The 15,078-nt window shown below is 46.7% G+C and overlaps 1 protein-coding gene across 1 annotated transcript in view; it reads left to right on the forward strand.

Annotated features, from left to right (window-relative positions):
* Positions 1-14,593, forward strand: part of SHISA8 (shisa family member 8) — a 33,637-nt gene extending 19,044 nt beyond the window's left edge. Inside the window, exons 2-4 of the mRNA XM_035128044.2 lie at positions 7,369-7,496; positions 11,361-11,510; positions 13,866-14,593. Of these exons, the coding sequence (XP_034983935.1) occupies positions 7,369-7,496; positions 11,361-11,510; positions 13,866-14,239 (652 nt within the window). The 3' untranslated portion in view covers positions 14,240-14,593. The remainder of the gene's footprint in view (positions 1-7,368; positions 7,497-11,360; positions 11,511-13,865) is intronic.
* The last annotated feature ends 485 nt before the right edge of the window (positions 14,594-15,078 follow it).

Genomic DNA, 15,078 nt, shown 5'->3' on the forward strand with positions numbered 1-15,078 from the left:
TAAGGCATTGTTTCCAAGCCTTTGACCATTTTGGTTGCCCTCTTCTGGACACGTTCCAGCTTGTCAGTATCCTTCTTGAACTGTGGTGCCCAAAACTGGACACAGTACTCCAGGTGAGGTCTGACCAGAGCAGAATACAGTGGTACTATTACTTCCCTTGATCTAGACGCTATACTCCTATTGATACAGCCCAGAATTGCATTGGCTTTTTTAGCTGCTGCATCACACTGTTGACTCATGTCAAGTTTGTGGTCCACCAGGACTCCTAGATCCTTTTCACATGTACTACTCTCAAGCCAGGTGCCCCCCATCCTGTATTTGCGCCTTTCATTTTTTTTTTGCCCAAGTGTAGTACTTTACTTTTCTCCTTTTTAAAATTCATCTTGTTTGCTTTGGCCCAGTTGTCTAATCTGTTAAGGTCATTTTGAAGTGTGATCCTGTCCTCTGGGGTATAATACGCAAGTGTGGTGTCAGTTCCCAAAGGTCAACAACTCTGGGGACCCCTTCCTAAAATATGTGATCAGTTTGCTGTAGTTTTTACTGTTTATTTTGATTTCACCTGGGCTCTGTAGCCCCGCCCACATTCCCACTTTGTGGCCCCTCCCCTCCCGTGCCTTGCCCCCGCCCCTTGCCCCCCCCCTAGTTTTGATCCTGGGTACGCCCCTGGGGGGGAGCCTAATTGCAGTGTGATGCTGCTTTGTGGCTGGGGTGTCACAGCTTGGAAGGAGGGGTTAACTCTCCCTGCCCCATGCACTGCAAACACCATCCCGCAAATGTAGGATAACCAGCATGCTTAAGTCTTATTAATGCAGGAAGGAGTTAATTCCATAGACTAAGCTGTCCTGCCAGGCTTAGCTATGTCACTTCCCTTACCGAGGAAATAGGTAATCAAGTCTATTGTTCCTCCCCCTCCCCCAGTCTACCTTTGAATTCAATGTGTGAATAATGTTTGAGCTGGTTGCTCCAGCTCAACTGCATGGCTCTCACCAGCCACTCTTGTGTTCCTGTACCAATAATTTAGGAACTTTTACCACTTTGTAACTAAACTATGTTTTATTGGCTGTGCAAATTTTCAGCTGATGTATGTAAAAGCACATAAACCAAACTTTTGAAGAGTTTGTAAGTAAACCGTTTTTTAACTTACCAAACGTGTGGTTTTTTCCTATGCTGGGGTGGAAGAGGGAAATTTTGGAACTCACTTGGAAGGGCATATTTTTAGAGGTCTAACAGCCTATATTTCCAAACTTTACTGCATATTTTGTGACTTTAAATCTCTGCTAGGGTTCTCTCACCAAAGAGTTTTTCCCCCAAACTTGGATCCTGGTATACAGGATTTCATTCATATATATATATATATATATATATATATAGCCATGAAATCCCCTCCCGCTGGCAATGAGGTTTCTGTTGTATATGACATTTGGGGTTAGAATCATGGAATTGTAGCGTTGGAAGGGTTCACGAAGGTCATCTAGTCCAACTCCCTGCGATTCAGCAATATTTTTGCCTGATGTGGGGCTCCAACCCACAACCCTGAGATTAAGAGTCTCCTGCTCTACTGACTGAGCACAGGGGCTGCAAGATTCCAACCCCAAACTGCATGGATCAATGGACCACAATCCTTTTCAACACTTTGTCATACTGATCCTCCATTATATCAATGAAAAAAATAGCTTTGATTATTCCCATAATAAATAATAGAACTGTTGTTGCTGCTGCTGCTGCTGCTATTCTACTACAAAGGTACCTTAGTGGTCAGTGTCAGATCTTGTTCCTAAATCAGATGCAGGAAATGAAGGGCTATACGTCTTTACAATATATATAGGTTTCTGAGCAACGAGCCACTGTAAGCATCCTTTCATTCCAGAATGGAAAACACATAGTCCTCCTGAAGTTCTCATCTCAGCATGTGCTTTAGCCCATCAAGGCACATAAGGGAATGACCGCTCCCCACATCAAATGGGGAGCGCCTTTTGCGTGTCATGCGCAACCCCCCCCCATCCCAATGTGGCTCCCAGTAGTATGGGCTGTCTTCGCCCTCCCCAGGCTGGATACCTGGAGCTCCCTGCCTACCTCAGCCAATTGCCCAATCCCGCCTGGGGGGGGGCGTTGCCAGGGGATCGGCCAGGTAGGGGGAAGGACCACCCTGCCCACACAACAGAAGGTGAATCTGACCTGTGAAGCATCAGTTGGCTCCAGAGCTTCTCCCACCCTCCCCTCCCTCAGTTAAGTCTTCTTTTGCAGGTTAACCTCTTCTACACCGGTACGCGGGCGCTGCTACATCATGGTCGCTGTTGAAGGGCCGGAAAGGAATTTTCCTGCATAGGCAGGTTTTGCCTTCCCCATAGCAAAACATCACAACTTTGGCGGTTTCAGGCCTTGGACGGAATCCTTTAGAGAGCCAGTGTGGTGTAGTGGTTAAGAGCGGTAGACTCGTAATCTAGGGAACCGGGTTCGCGTCTCCGCTCCTCCACATGCAGCTGCTGGGTGACCTTGGGCTAGTCCCACTTCTTTGAAGTCTCTCAGCCCCACCCACCTCACAGGGTGTCTGTTGTGGGGGAGGAGGGGAAAGGAGATTGTTAGCCACTTTGAGACTCCTTCGGGTAGTGATAAAGCGCGATATCAAATCCAAACTCTTCTTCTTCTTCTATCTTCCTAAAGGGGGGGACGTGAAGCGGTGACCCACGCCCCCCTTGCGGTGGTGATCCCAGGGTTCCCCGTTAAAGGGGTCTTGATGGGAGGCATTGGCCATATGCCAAGAGGTTGTCATTGTTCTCGCCTCCAGCGGCGGCAAAATGGGGGGGGGGGGGCTCTCTGCTTGAACATAAGTTCTCCAGAGCCAGCCCAATTCCCACACATTCTGGATAACCCTGATGTCCCCCAGATGGGGACTGGGATGGATAAACGCCCAATGCCTGAGCCAAGGTCTCCCTACATCTGAAACTTAATAATGTTGTGGCCAATTTTAATCCCATAGCACGTTGTCTTGAGTCATTATTCACCTGGAGTCTCCTGGAGTTGGGGGGACTCCACCTGTCCATGCAAGTCAAAAGGATTGCAGTGTTTTAAATATGTTCCAAAAATGTTTAACTTTATAATGCCCTGAATTAAAGTACATCTTGGTGAATCCTGGGTTTAAAAAGGTGAATCACTTAAAATATACAACAAGCCATGTGCACTTCAAAAATATTCTAGTGTTTCAAGCAAACAAGACTTAACAGAACGTATGGCTTTACAGTAACATCAATTTGTCAACTAAATTGTAGCAATAAATACTTAAAATCTCTACCTATAGACTTACATTTTGATCTGGTTTAAACAATACAGAAAACAAACACCAAATGAAAATCTGCTGTAAAATTTTGAACACTCAAAAATCTTTTGAAATCATTTTTCAAAATCTAAAACCAAAACATTTAAATGGCATTACAGATGAACAATTCTTCGCCAAACTGAAAGAAACATTGACTTCAGATATGTAGGGGTTGGCAGCAGGGGAGGGGGGCAAATTATCGGGGAATGGGGGTCAGGAAAGAAAGCATATAGCCAGAGTGGTAGAAGGAGGGAAGGGGTTCAATAGAGATGAGTTATTCGTTCTTCTTTGTTTGTTTTTTCTTTCCTTTCTTTTCTTTGGGTAGAAATCTCTTTTTGGTCTGGACAATATTTCCCATACGGAAGCGTCCTCTTTTTTTCTCCCCCTTCTCTGGTGGGGGAGCATTACTGCCATCTGAAAGAGGACATCAATTTCCCCCCCTTCGACTTCCAACACTTCAGATGAAGAAACTATAGGGGGAAATCTGAATTTTCATTCTCCTCTTTGAGGTGCTGGTGGAGCCAATGGAGGACAGGCAGGTTTGGGAGGGGGATTTGGTCTGCCATAGGCCTTTTTCCAGATCTGCCTCGCTTTCCATACTTCTCCCCACTACATATCTTTCCTCCCACCTGATCTCTTCCAGCTTTAACCTCAAACAGCAATCCTTACAGGCATCATCATCATCTGTTGGTATTTGTCCACTCTGGGTGTGGGATATAGAGTATCCCACAGTTGCGTGTGCATGGCGGTATTCTCCCCAGGAAATTCCTTATGCGGTTCTGCCTTGTGCGGCCTAGCAGTGAGGCTCCCGGGAAGTTGAGCCCGCCCTCCACAGCTGGGTGATTGACGTTCCAGGCTGACCAATAGTTCTTCTGGGCTGGGCGGAGCTCTCAATGGGCCTGCTATGCACACTCCTCAATCAATCAATCAATTTGTAAGCTACCTTTCCAAAGCTAAAACCATGCTAAAGGTGGCTTACATCGTTGTGGGCTTTGTTACTGTAAGGGCAAGTCGTTGGTCGCCATCTTAGTTAAGGGCAACATTGGCAGGGGTCGGTCATTTTAGCTGGCCCATGTGACTCATTTGAAGTGAAGGTGTCCACGCAAGTGTGTTTTAAGCAAACGCTCAGTGGAACTTGGTAGCAAGAGCCCATGGCTTTTTTAGGGAAGCATATCACACCATGGATGAGACCTAGCATGAGAATGAAATCTATTCTTCAGCCAGAACCAAAGAATACAACAGAAAGGTTATCCGTTAACCATCATTTTGTTTGAAACTGCGAGTAAAGGAGTCCTTGATTGCTCTAGCTTCACATTTCACAGTAATCTGTGTCAAGAAAAATACATGCTGATAGTTAAAGCCGCTGCAGTTGCGAACTTCACTTAAGAATCTCCTGCCAGGAATCTCCTGCCACCCAGTTTGCTTCTGTGTCAATTTGCATGAAGAAAGAACTATTTTGTATAACGGACTCTGGAGCCGCACTATCGTAAGTGCACATGCCTCGGCCCAGGAGCCCCTGGGAATTGCAGGGAGGCTCCTAGTGTTTCAAATGCAAATGTGACACAAATTATAGATGTTCCTTACATGAAGTAATTTGGCACTTCATGCTGAAGTTATAAAAGCAATTGTGAGAAGGTATGAGATTGCAAGAACTGCTGGGTTTGGGCTATTCTCTAGGGCTTTTGTCTTATTATTATTTTAAAAGTTATCATGCAAGTTGCCATAATTTTTCTGGGGAGGTTTCCGGCCCCACCCCCACCCTACCCCCCGCTGATTATATTTTCCTGTTAAGAAAGCAGACACGCTTTTGCATGTATAACAGGCTGCGTTCGGGAACCTCAGGCCTGGGGTCCAAACTTCTGGAGAACCAGAGTTGCAGCCTCTAGGCCCTTCTCACTAGCCCTCATGACTCTTATAAGCTACACTCCCTGCCTCTGCCATATCCCCTCTCTCCAGGCCAAGGCCCTCTCCTCCTGTGCTTCCTCAAGTGCTTCTGTCCATCTGGAATGTGCCCTTGAACCATCCCCCACAAGTGTCCCTGAAAAAACGGGGCATCCTGTTTTTCCCTGCGAGAGCACAGCAGCCATTTTGGGCTCCATGATCTTACGTGGGTCATGTGACTCACACGGGAGCATGACTAGTAAGACATGCACCCTGGTTGGAGGGTATGTTGAACTGTCATAATCCTTCTTGCTTACCTGGATGGAGGGTGGAAAGATCAGGGTGCTGGTGTATAAATCTCTGGCTTTTCTGTGGCTGGAAGGTAGCCTGATGTACACACACACACACACACACACACACACACACACACACACTTATACCATACCTCTTGTTCTGCCAACATTTGGACCCACCTACTTTTTTTCTCTCAGCCTAGGGTTGCCATACGTCCAGGATCTCCTGGACATATACGGACTACTGCAGCCGGCAGCAGTGTCTGTTTGGAAATAGGTAAAAATGTTTGGGAAGATTCGGACATATGGCAGGCAGCCCCTGTTGGCAGTGCTCTTTTGGCATAAAAATACCTCGAAAACGTCATTTTTACTTCTTCTTTTTGCAATTTAGCCTGAAAAGCTCAACAGTTTTGTCCCCTCCTACTCTTACCCTGCCCACCATTGTTGCATGACTCCTGTAATGTGGCCCCCAAGTGGAAAAAAGGCTTGCCACCCCTGGCGGCTAAGGCCTCCGGCTCAGTCACTAATACCCCCAATTAAAGTAGTGAGGCTGGAGGAGAGTTGACGCCAGTCACAGTGTCCCATTCTGAAACAGATGGGCCAGTCGCCTGGCTTGGTGCAAGGCAAGTTTTTAATCTACACCCAGAGGATATGTCCACAAAGAGCCTGGCAGGCTCTGGATCAGTACTCATAAGGAAAGATTATACGTTGTGCAATGGAGAACAACAGATGAATTCCCCACAGGTCAGTTATTTGGGAAATGAATACATAAAGAAGAAAGACCCTGGAAGGCCAGAAAAATGGAAATAATAGCAACAGTGACGTGTTGGCAGCAGCCCAGATGTCCACACAGTAGCCCACTTATAATATGGCTTAATTGTTTCTCCATTGCTAATAGTTATGTATCTATTGTTGGTTTTGAGTTTCAGTTGTGTTTCAATGAGTTGAAAAAGTGGGGTAGATGTTTTTACAAATAAATGAAATGAAATGAAATGAAGGGCAGCTGGAAAGAAGCATGATCCAGACAACCAAAACACATCCACATTGTACATTTTGGTAGACAGCTCCCAAAATTCTGATTCGAAAACAAATGATAAGATATTCTCTCTGCCCTCTTCCCCTCCCCTTATAGAACGTGAATAAATTCTTGTTGTCAGTTTGGTTTCCTGTTAGTGCTAGACCAGGCTTCCTCATCATAGCTGCCAAGTTATCCCTTTTTTTAAGGGATTTTCCCTTATGCTGAATAGGCTTCCTCGCGAGAAAAGGGAAAACTTGGCAGCTATGTTCCTCATCCTCGACCCTCCAGATGTTTTTGGCCTACAGCTCCCATGATCCCTAGCTAGCAGGACCAGTGGTCAGGGATGATGGGAATTGTAGTCTCAAAACATCTGGAGGGCCGAGGTTGAGGAAGCCTGTGCTAGACCAAAGCCTCGTATTAGGTTCAGTAAAGCTTCAAGTGCAATTGAGATTTTTTAAAAAATGATGTTGGGGACACCGGAGCTGGTCCCCAACACTGGTGTTCGTGACACAACTCACAGACTATATAACCATGAAAATTGTTCAGCCCCATTCAAGAAAAACTGAGCTCTATCGGCAGATGAAAGAACAAAGCTGTTTCCCCTTGCAGTTTTAAGTGCTGAGAAAAAGAGGCATCCCTCAAACAGAAGCCTGTTCCATCCTGAGCAGGGAGGCTTGTGCAACAAATGAACAGCAAGGGCACATACCTTGCAGTGTCTGGAAAGGCAAGCAGGTGCAAAGGGTAAGCAACGTGTGAAGTGAAACAACACATGATAAAAGTGTCAGAATTATACCCACAGAAACAACAGCTCAGGATCTTTACTCATGATGCCGCTGCTTAATTTCCCTCCATACCTTTTCTAGGACACTCACGGATCTCCTGAAACAGCCAGGAGGACATGGACCATCTGACATCTTGCCAGAGAGCCACATTGGCAGTGTGCAGGTCCAGATTGGTGATGGGTTTTCTCGATCTCCCAGGAATAGCACAGGTAAGATAATCACAAAGTCCTCAGCTGTGTGCATGTTAACAGCTTAAATCACAGCTAGGCCGTTCTCCTTCTCCCTGCCAAAAATCTAGGAACTGCAATTAAGGGCACTGTAGAGTGGGGGTAAACTACAGTTCCCATGATTCTTTGGGGGAAGGCATGTGCTTTAAATGTGTGGTATTGTATGCAGCCTGTGTAGGGAAAAACTTTCTTTGTATACAGAATATCCCAGGTTCACAGGTTGCCCATCCTAGAGGGTTTGGTGAAAATTCACACAACCAGCTTGGTTCAGGGGGGGTGGGGGTGAAACAACCCAAAAGAGGACTTCTACGCACTGAGTGTGCAAGGAAACACCTAAGTCTCATTCCCTTTCAGCATGGCAGGAATAGAAACCTCGAGTCCTAGAAATGAACAATGCTACACCTGCTGGTCACTTTCCTGCTGCCTGGCTCTTAAAGGCACAGGAGCACCCTTCAAGGTTCTGCAGCAGCACCTTTTGTTAAGAGGGTTGCCATGTGGAAGCACTCCTGAAGCCTCATCACACATGGTCTGTGTGGAGCAGGGACAGCCCCCCCCCACACACACACCTCACGTCCTCGCATGGCCTATATAATGCCTATCCTCTACCCTCAATATGCCAAGCTGCCATCAGTCTAAGCACTACTTGGTATGAGTAAAGGAAGAAAATATATTCTCCCTCTCTTTTTGTTGAATGTTGCATGCCATTCCATATTTAGAACCTACCTTTCCTCCCCAAAGGCAGCCTAAGGCGGCTAAGGGGGACACACACACACAAATGCAATCAATGCATCCACATCAGTATCAACTGTACAACAAACTTACCAAGTGCATAAATGCCTACATAATGTATGCAAATGTATACAAACGGTAATCCAGTAGCACTGCCCCATTAAATGATTCCGGCAGAGCATATGTGCAAGAGGCAGAAACACGAAGCCTTCCTGCTACGCTGCCTCCATGCTGGGAGTGGCAGTGGGGAAGAAGCTGTACCTGTTGAAATTCTACCTGTTCACTTATTTTTGGAAGCACATAGGAGCCCTGGGCAGGGAGGGGGGTTAGCAAATGCCCATCACCAATATGATGATGATGATTCTTTTATTTTTTATATCCTGTCCATTTGGCTGGGTTTCCCCAGCCACTCTGGGCAGCTCACAGCATATATCAGAACATACTAAAACATCAAACATAAAAACTTCCTGATACAGGGCTTCCTTCAGATATCTTCTAAAAGTCAGATAGTTGTTTATTTCCTCGACATCTGAAGGGAAGGCCCACTACCGAGAGGGCCCTCTGCCTGGTTCCTGGTAACCTCACTTCTCGCAGTGAGAGAACCTCCAGATGGCCCTCAGAGCTGAACTGAATGATGGGGGAGGAGATACTCCTTCAGGTATACTGGGCCAAGGCCGTTTAGGGCTTTAAAGGTCAGCACCAACACTTTTAATTGTGCTTGGAAACACACTGGGAGCCAATGAAGAGTGTGGTCCCAGTGGCCACTCCCAGTCACCAGTCTAGCTGCTGCATTCTGTATTAGTTATAGCTTCTGAGTCACCTTCAAAGGTAGCCCCACGTAGAGTGCATTGCAGTAGTCCAAGAGGGAGACAACCAGAACATGCACCACTAGTGAGACAATCTGCGGGCAGACAGGGTCACAGCCAGCGTACCAGATGGAGCTGATAGACAGCTGCCCTGGACACAGAATTGACCTGCGCCTCCATGGACAGCTGTGAATCCAAAATGACTCCCAGGCTGCGCACCTGGTCCTTCAGAGGCAGTTACCCCATTCAGGACCAGGGAGTCCTACACACACACACACACACAGCCTGTCTCCCAGAAACAGTACTCCTGTCTTGTCAGGATTCAACCTCAATCTGTTAGCCGCCATCCATCCTCCAACCGCCTCCAGACACTCACACAGGACCTTCACTGATTTCACAGGTTCAAATAGATGATAGTTAGTGGGCAGCATAGAAATATTGTTAAATATTAAGAATAAGAATATTGGAACAGATAGTTTTCTGACTTAACTGTTCATGAGCATTTTGTAAAGGGAACAATTGGCAGGAATCCTTTCCCTGTATCTTTTCAGCCTCTGCTGCTCTTGAGCGGGGTGGGGGGGGTGGGATTCCCCTGCGGAGAAATGCAGCTGGTCATCGGGGGGGGGGGGCATGTGTGACCTCTGGCAATGTCAGCCCCCACATTTTGCAAGGTGAACAGTCGCCAGGGTGAAAACCATCTGAGCGCACCAGTGACTAGATGTGGGCAGGATTCCCCCACATGCACACTTCCCCCAAACATTTTACACATAAAATCTCTTCCTTGCTAATTCTTGTGGTGGGTGGGGGTGGGCGCTGGCAGGCAAGGGGCTATCTCTGCTCCGATTTACATCCAGCTGATGGAGGGGGATGGTTTGCTGCTGCTTCTCTTTGTGTTGTGACTCAGTTCTGCCTGGGGCCGAGAGAGCGCTCTGTCTCCTCCTCTCTTGTTTGCCCATGACACTTGTCCCAGTTTAAATACAGATTTCCTCCCTCCTCTCCCTGCCTCCCTCCCCATCACCTTTGAACATTGGTTAACTGAAGTGAGAACTGATGAGTGTCACTCGCTTGAGGCCCTGAAGAATGAAATCTGAGCGATAACCACATTGGCAGCCACTGCCAGGGGTATCATTCGGATCATCGTCATAATCACCGTTGCCTAATACTGCCGGGCCCCCAAATCCTTAATTAAAGCTGGGATCCATTCCCCCCGATATGCTTTGCAAAATGCACAAACTCTGCCCTAAAGGTTTTGCTGTCACAAGATTAACCGGCAGCAGGTGGTGAGGTGAGAAAAGAATTACACAACGCAAGCAAATCAATAGACTCTGGAAAGCCTCGTCCTGTGTTCCAAAGGCTGTTGGCTGTATTACTGTTGCGCTTATCCCAATCTCTGAGCAGCGAGAGGCTTCAGAGGTTCCTATGCTTACCCAGGGATCAGTTTCCTTGGATTGAAGGTCAATGGAGACTGTGGCGTTTTAGCATATATAGTTTTATTTACACATGTATACAACCTGAGCATAAGATGGAGGGGTTCACAGCATTAACCCTTCCAACAGATCTTGCTTCCCCACCAGGTTTCCAGGGAAGCCCCTAGTCAAGGTTGCCACCTTTGGGACAAGTGGGGGGGATTGGGGGGCTGAAAAATACTTTACCTGGTGCAAAATGAAATGACCACAAAGCAATCCATTACAATGGGTTCTTTCCAATGCTGGTCACACTCATAGAGCAGACCCAATGAAAGTTATGGATCTAAGTTTGCCATGCACATTAATTCCAATGACCCACCTGCTGAATTTCTGTCTGTCAGAAGAATGGTAAACGTAGAAACCCAGCCAAAGAAAGAAAGCGGTGGAGAGAGCAACACATTCTGTTTCTTTTCCTAACAGAGCTTTGCCTTCAACATCCCTTGCCATATAGCTGCTAATGCCAATTCGTTCACACAGACATAGTCAGACAACCACTAGGGTTTACATCTTTTCTTGTCACATATTTGAGGCGTTTTAAAAAGAATTCATCTGTTACCTATAGGCAATCATAGAATTATAGAGTTTGAAGGAACCCTAAGGGTCATCTACTCAAACCTCCTGTGATGACCTGGCATTGGAGGTGGGTTGGAGGTGTTTGTCCTTCTCCATCAACTGCTGTTACCTCCAGGTGTCTGTCCGCTGTGCCTCACTGGCTCTCTGCCTGGCCCGAGGTCCACTTTCTTGGGATACAGAATTTTGCAATTCTGCTCCCACTTGGGAGGGCCTAGGACACTGAGCGGATTGTGCTGAAGAAGCCGTACCTTGCCACCTCTTTCTTCTTCCAGACAAGAACCACTTGAACAATGCCGTGGTTAACCCCTCCAGCGTCTCACAGATTGGGCTGTCGCATTCACACAACAACCGGCTGCAAATGGCAAGCACGTTGCCACACCAAGCACCTGACTATGCCAAGTATGCAACTCTCAAGGCTGTAGGTAGGTACTGTGGCACTGCGTCTCCTGTCGGGCAAAGTAAAGTTGGCAGTTGTTGGAGGCAGGCTGTGAGAGCTGCTTGCCCCAGTGTGGTGTGCCATATCTCCTTATATTTGTACCCATCCGTCCATTGCTGTGTATGGGGTGACATCAACATTGCACCTTTGTTGTCTAGGGGCAGGGAACCTTAGGCCTGGGAGCCCAAACATGGGCCAAGCTTTTCCGTTTGGCCATAGTCCAGACCATGCCCCTGCCCTGGGCATGCTTCACACCCTCCTTGGGTGTTTTTGCCCAGCTGGAATGTGTTCTTGGACTGTTGCAATGTCTCTCGCTTGTCTTGACGGAGAGATGTTTGCATGGGGTGTGCCTAGGAACCTCTGACAGAACGTAGCCTCCTGTGCAGAGGTGAGATGGCCTCTGACATGTATGGAGGCAGGTGGGGGATTGTAAGGTTGTGCACAAGGAAGTGGGACCATTGGGCTGGACCAAATTTTCCCCACCATGTTGCTGGCCTTCCATTTTGTTGGGTAGTAGCTGGAGAAACTGGGGAGAAACTGGATTCAGGTCACATTTAAAGATAAACCTAATTCCACTTTCCAAAACAACACATGAACTGGAATGCTGCCACCTTTTGAAACTCATGCTTTCCCAAATTTTGCAGTGCAGTTTTCCAGCCATGCAATGTGACAAAAGTTCATATACGAGGGGGACATGTGCATAAAAAGCATATATTAGTGGATAAAATTATGCATTATATTAGGGTAAATTGTGTTGTGAAAAATGTGTTTTAGGCAAAATTGCATACGAAAACGTGCATATTAGCAGTTCGTATGTAAATGCTGGTGCATATTACTGAGGACTTTGGCTGTTGTTGGTGTTTTTTTTATAAAAAAAAATACAAACTGATGTGAAACTGTGGAGAAGTGAGACATGAGAAACTGAGAGAAACCAAAATTCACAGATTCACCCATCGCTACTAGTAAATGTTGGATTTCACTAATGCCAGAGGAGGATTGAATGAGGTGGGAAAGAAAGGAAAGTGATTGCAGGGGAAGAAAAACATGAGCTAAGACTGAAAAGGGAGCTGTTTTGGAGAGATGAATAAGTCATGAGCTGAGGGCAAACAAAGTGAGTCTCGTGGCCCAACTACAGTGGGGGTGTTGAATACAGAGCAGATGACTAAGAGCTGATGACAAAAATAATTTAACGTGGATTAGTTGCCCTTTAACAAATATTAATCACCCCTTTATGCATTTATTATTCCTCACACTTTGGAAGAGTTTTTAAGGCCTTAAGACAGCCTTCGACGGCATGGTGCCCTCCAGATGTTTTGGTCTACAGCAGCTTCAGTGAGTATAGCTGTGTAATGCTAGGGGTGGATGGGAGTTGTAGTTCAAAACACTTGGGGGACACCAGGTTGGCAAAGGCTGGATTAAGGCATGGTGATGGATTCTACCAACAGGTAACAGCTGGAGAGCCTCCATGCACCAGCCTATGACATAGAGAAGGGGTGAGCACCTCAAATCACTCTGAGCCATTTCTTCAGCTTTTAACCTATTCAAGAAGGCCTCATTGTTATGGTAACCACAAACAAAGTTATTTAAAATAAAGGCCTATGAAGAAAGCCAAAGCCTATCTAGCTGTACTCACAGGTGTTCAAAACAATGGTGGCTTTTCCTGCCAACATCAAAAGGCATGCAGGTTTGCTCTTTGATGTAATTATATATAAGACTTTGTATCATTCTTATCTACATTGTTGAAATCTACCCTTTTGTTGACCATGGTTTGGCTTGCCTGTCATGTTAAGCCAAACCATCGCTTTGCACAAACCTCTGAGCTCTAGGAGAGGAGGTTGTGACTGCTTTGCTCCTCCTTGTACATCCTGCTGCTGTGCTATGTCATGGGTTGGCTTAGCATATCCTTTGAATCTGGGCTCACGGTTCAGCCATCTCTAGACTAACCACAAGTTGTAACCAAGGCTTGTCCTGTGGTTCACAGCTTGTAGCTTGTTCAGGAGAGCTAAACCACAAACCTGGGTTCAGACAACTTGCCAAGCCAAACTCTGGCTAAGCTGAGCACAGCAGGAGGACTCTGGGAACCTGCACAATCCTGCAATAATGTGTGGTTTGGCTTAGCCTGACACACAAACCAAGACTGCGTGTGTCTAATGCTTTCAGCAGACCTGACATTAACCTTCTCCTGCTTATGTACAGATGGAATTAGTTAACATTTAACATCCCTCTTGTGATACTCACAAGCAGGATGCTTAAATGGTTAAACAGCTGTCAGGAGAGCCATTACAACCTTAAGAACGTTTTGTCCTTCGTTTTCTGCTCTGTTCCATATATTCCCTTCCAGAAAGTGCTCCTGAGGAATTCTACAAGCGGTTTCCTGTGGTGGACATGCCGCCATCAGCCACGCTGTCCTTTCCTCCCCTGACGCTACACCAGAAAGACGTTTCTTCCTTTCAGGACGGCTGTGCTCTGATTGGCTTGGCAACACCAGGACAGAAGGCCAAAGTGATGAAAGCCAGTACCCACACACTGGCAGGCAGCCCGGCCTTCAAACCAGGGTGGGATCCCAACCACCCCGACCTTCGACGGCAGGCCTACACCACCAAGCGCCAGTTCAGCATCGAGAAACTCCCTGAGGTCTTCAGCCAGACGCCCACCCACTATGCCCAGCAGCAGCGGCCCTTCTCCACCAACAGCAAGACGGAAGTCACCGTCTAGAGCAGACCTCCTCCTCAATCTCCCCTCCCTTTGAAATATTCAAGCAGCCTATGAGGTGCGGCCTGCCTTGTCAAGCTGGAGCACCTAGTGTTGACTTGGCAGAGCAGCTCCCTCCTCTTGGCTGGCACTGCTAGGTTCTGTGAGAGAGCGAGGGAATTAGGAAGGAAGCTGAGGGATTGCCTGCAGCTCCTAACAGAACTTGTCCATTTGCTGTGGCCCTCTGTTTTCTGCATCCTGACAGAACTCGGCCAGCATGCATGGTGAAACCGGCATGCATGTCGCTCCACAATTTGATGCACGACTCTTGTTTGTAGCTCACGTCTTCATCACATCGCACACCCCAGAATGGTCAGCATCCACCGGAAACCTGAGGACTCCACTACTGTTCTGCATTGAGATGCATCAAAGGGAAAGGGAAGGGGGGGGGGAATAAAATATATCCTTCTTTTCCCCTCGCCAAGAAAGGCCAAGTCAAAGGACAAGACAAACTGCTGCAATAATTAACCAGAACATTGTGTTTGAACATTTGCCCAATATAACATTCCTCTTCTGCCTTTCCCGGTGGTTAAACAAATGCAAAATAAAATAAAATAAATGGGAATACAACAATGAAAGCAGTAATAAACTGTTCAAAAAGGGCTGGAAGAAAATTTTACACAGTTCCCTTTGTTCTTAGCTTGATTCTTGTCCTTCTCTATCAAACCTTTTGGTTTAAGGCCATTTGTTAATATTTCTTGTTGCATATAAATCCTTATATACTGCTGACATGTTTTTTTTGCCTGCCACTCAAAGAGTCACTATCGTGGATCCTTAACAGGGGGGTTGAAAAAGAGGAGGGG

This window comes from Zootoca vivipara, chromosome 10 (assembly GCF_963506605.1).
Source record: "Zootoca vivipara chromosome 10, rZooViv1.1, whole genome shotgun sequence".
In the NCBI taxonomy this organism is placed as follows: Eukaryota; Metazoa; Chordata; class Lepidosauria; order Squamata; family Lacertidae; genus Zootoca; species Zootoca vivipara.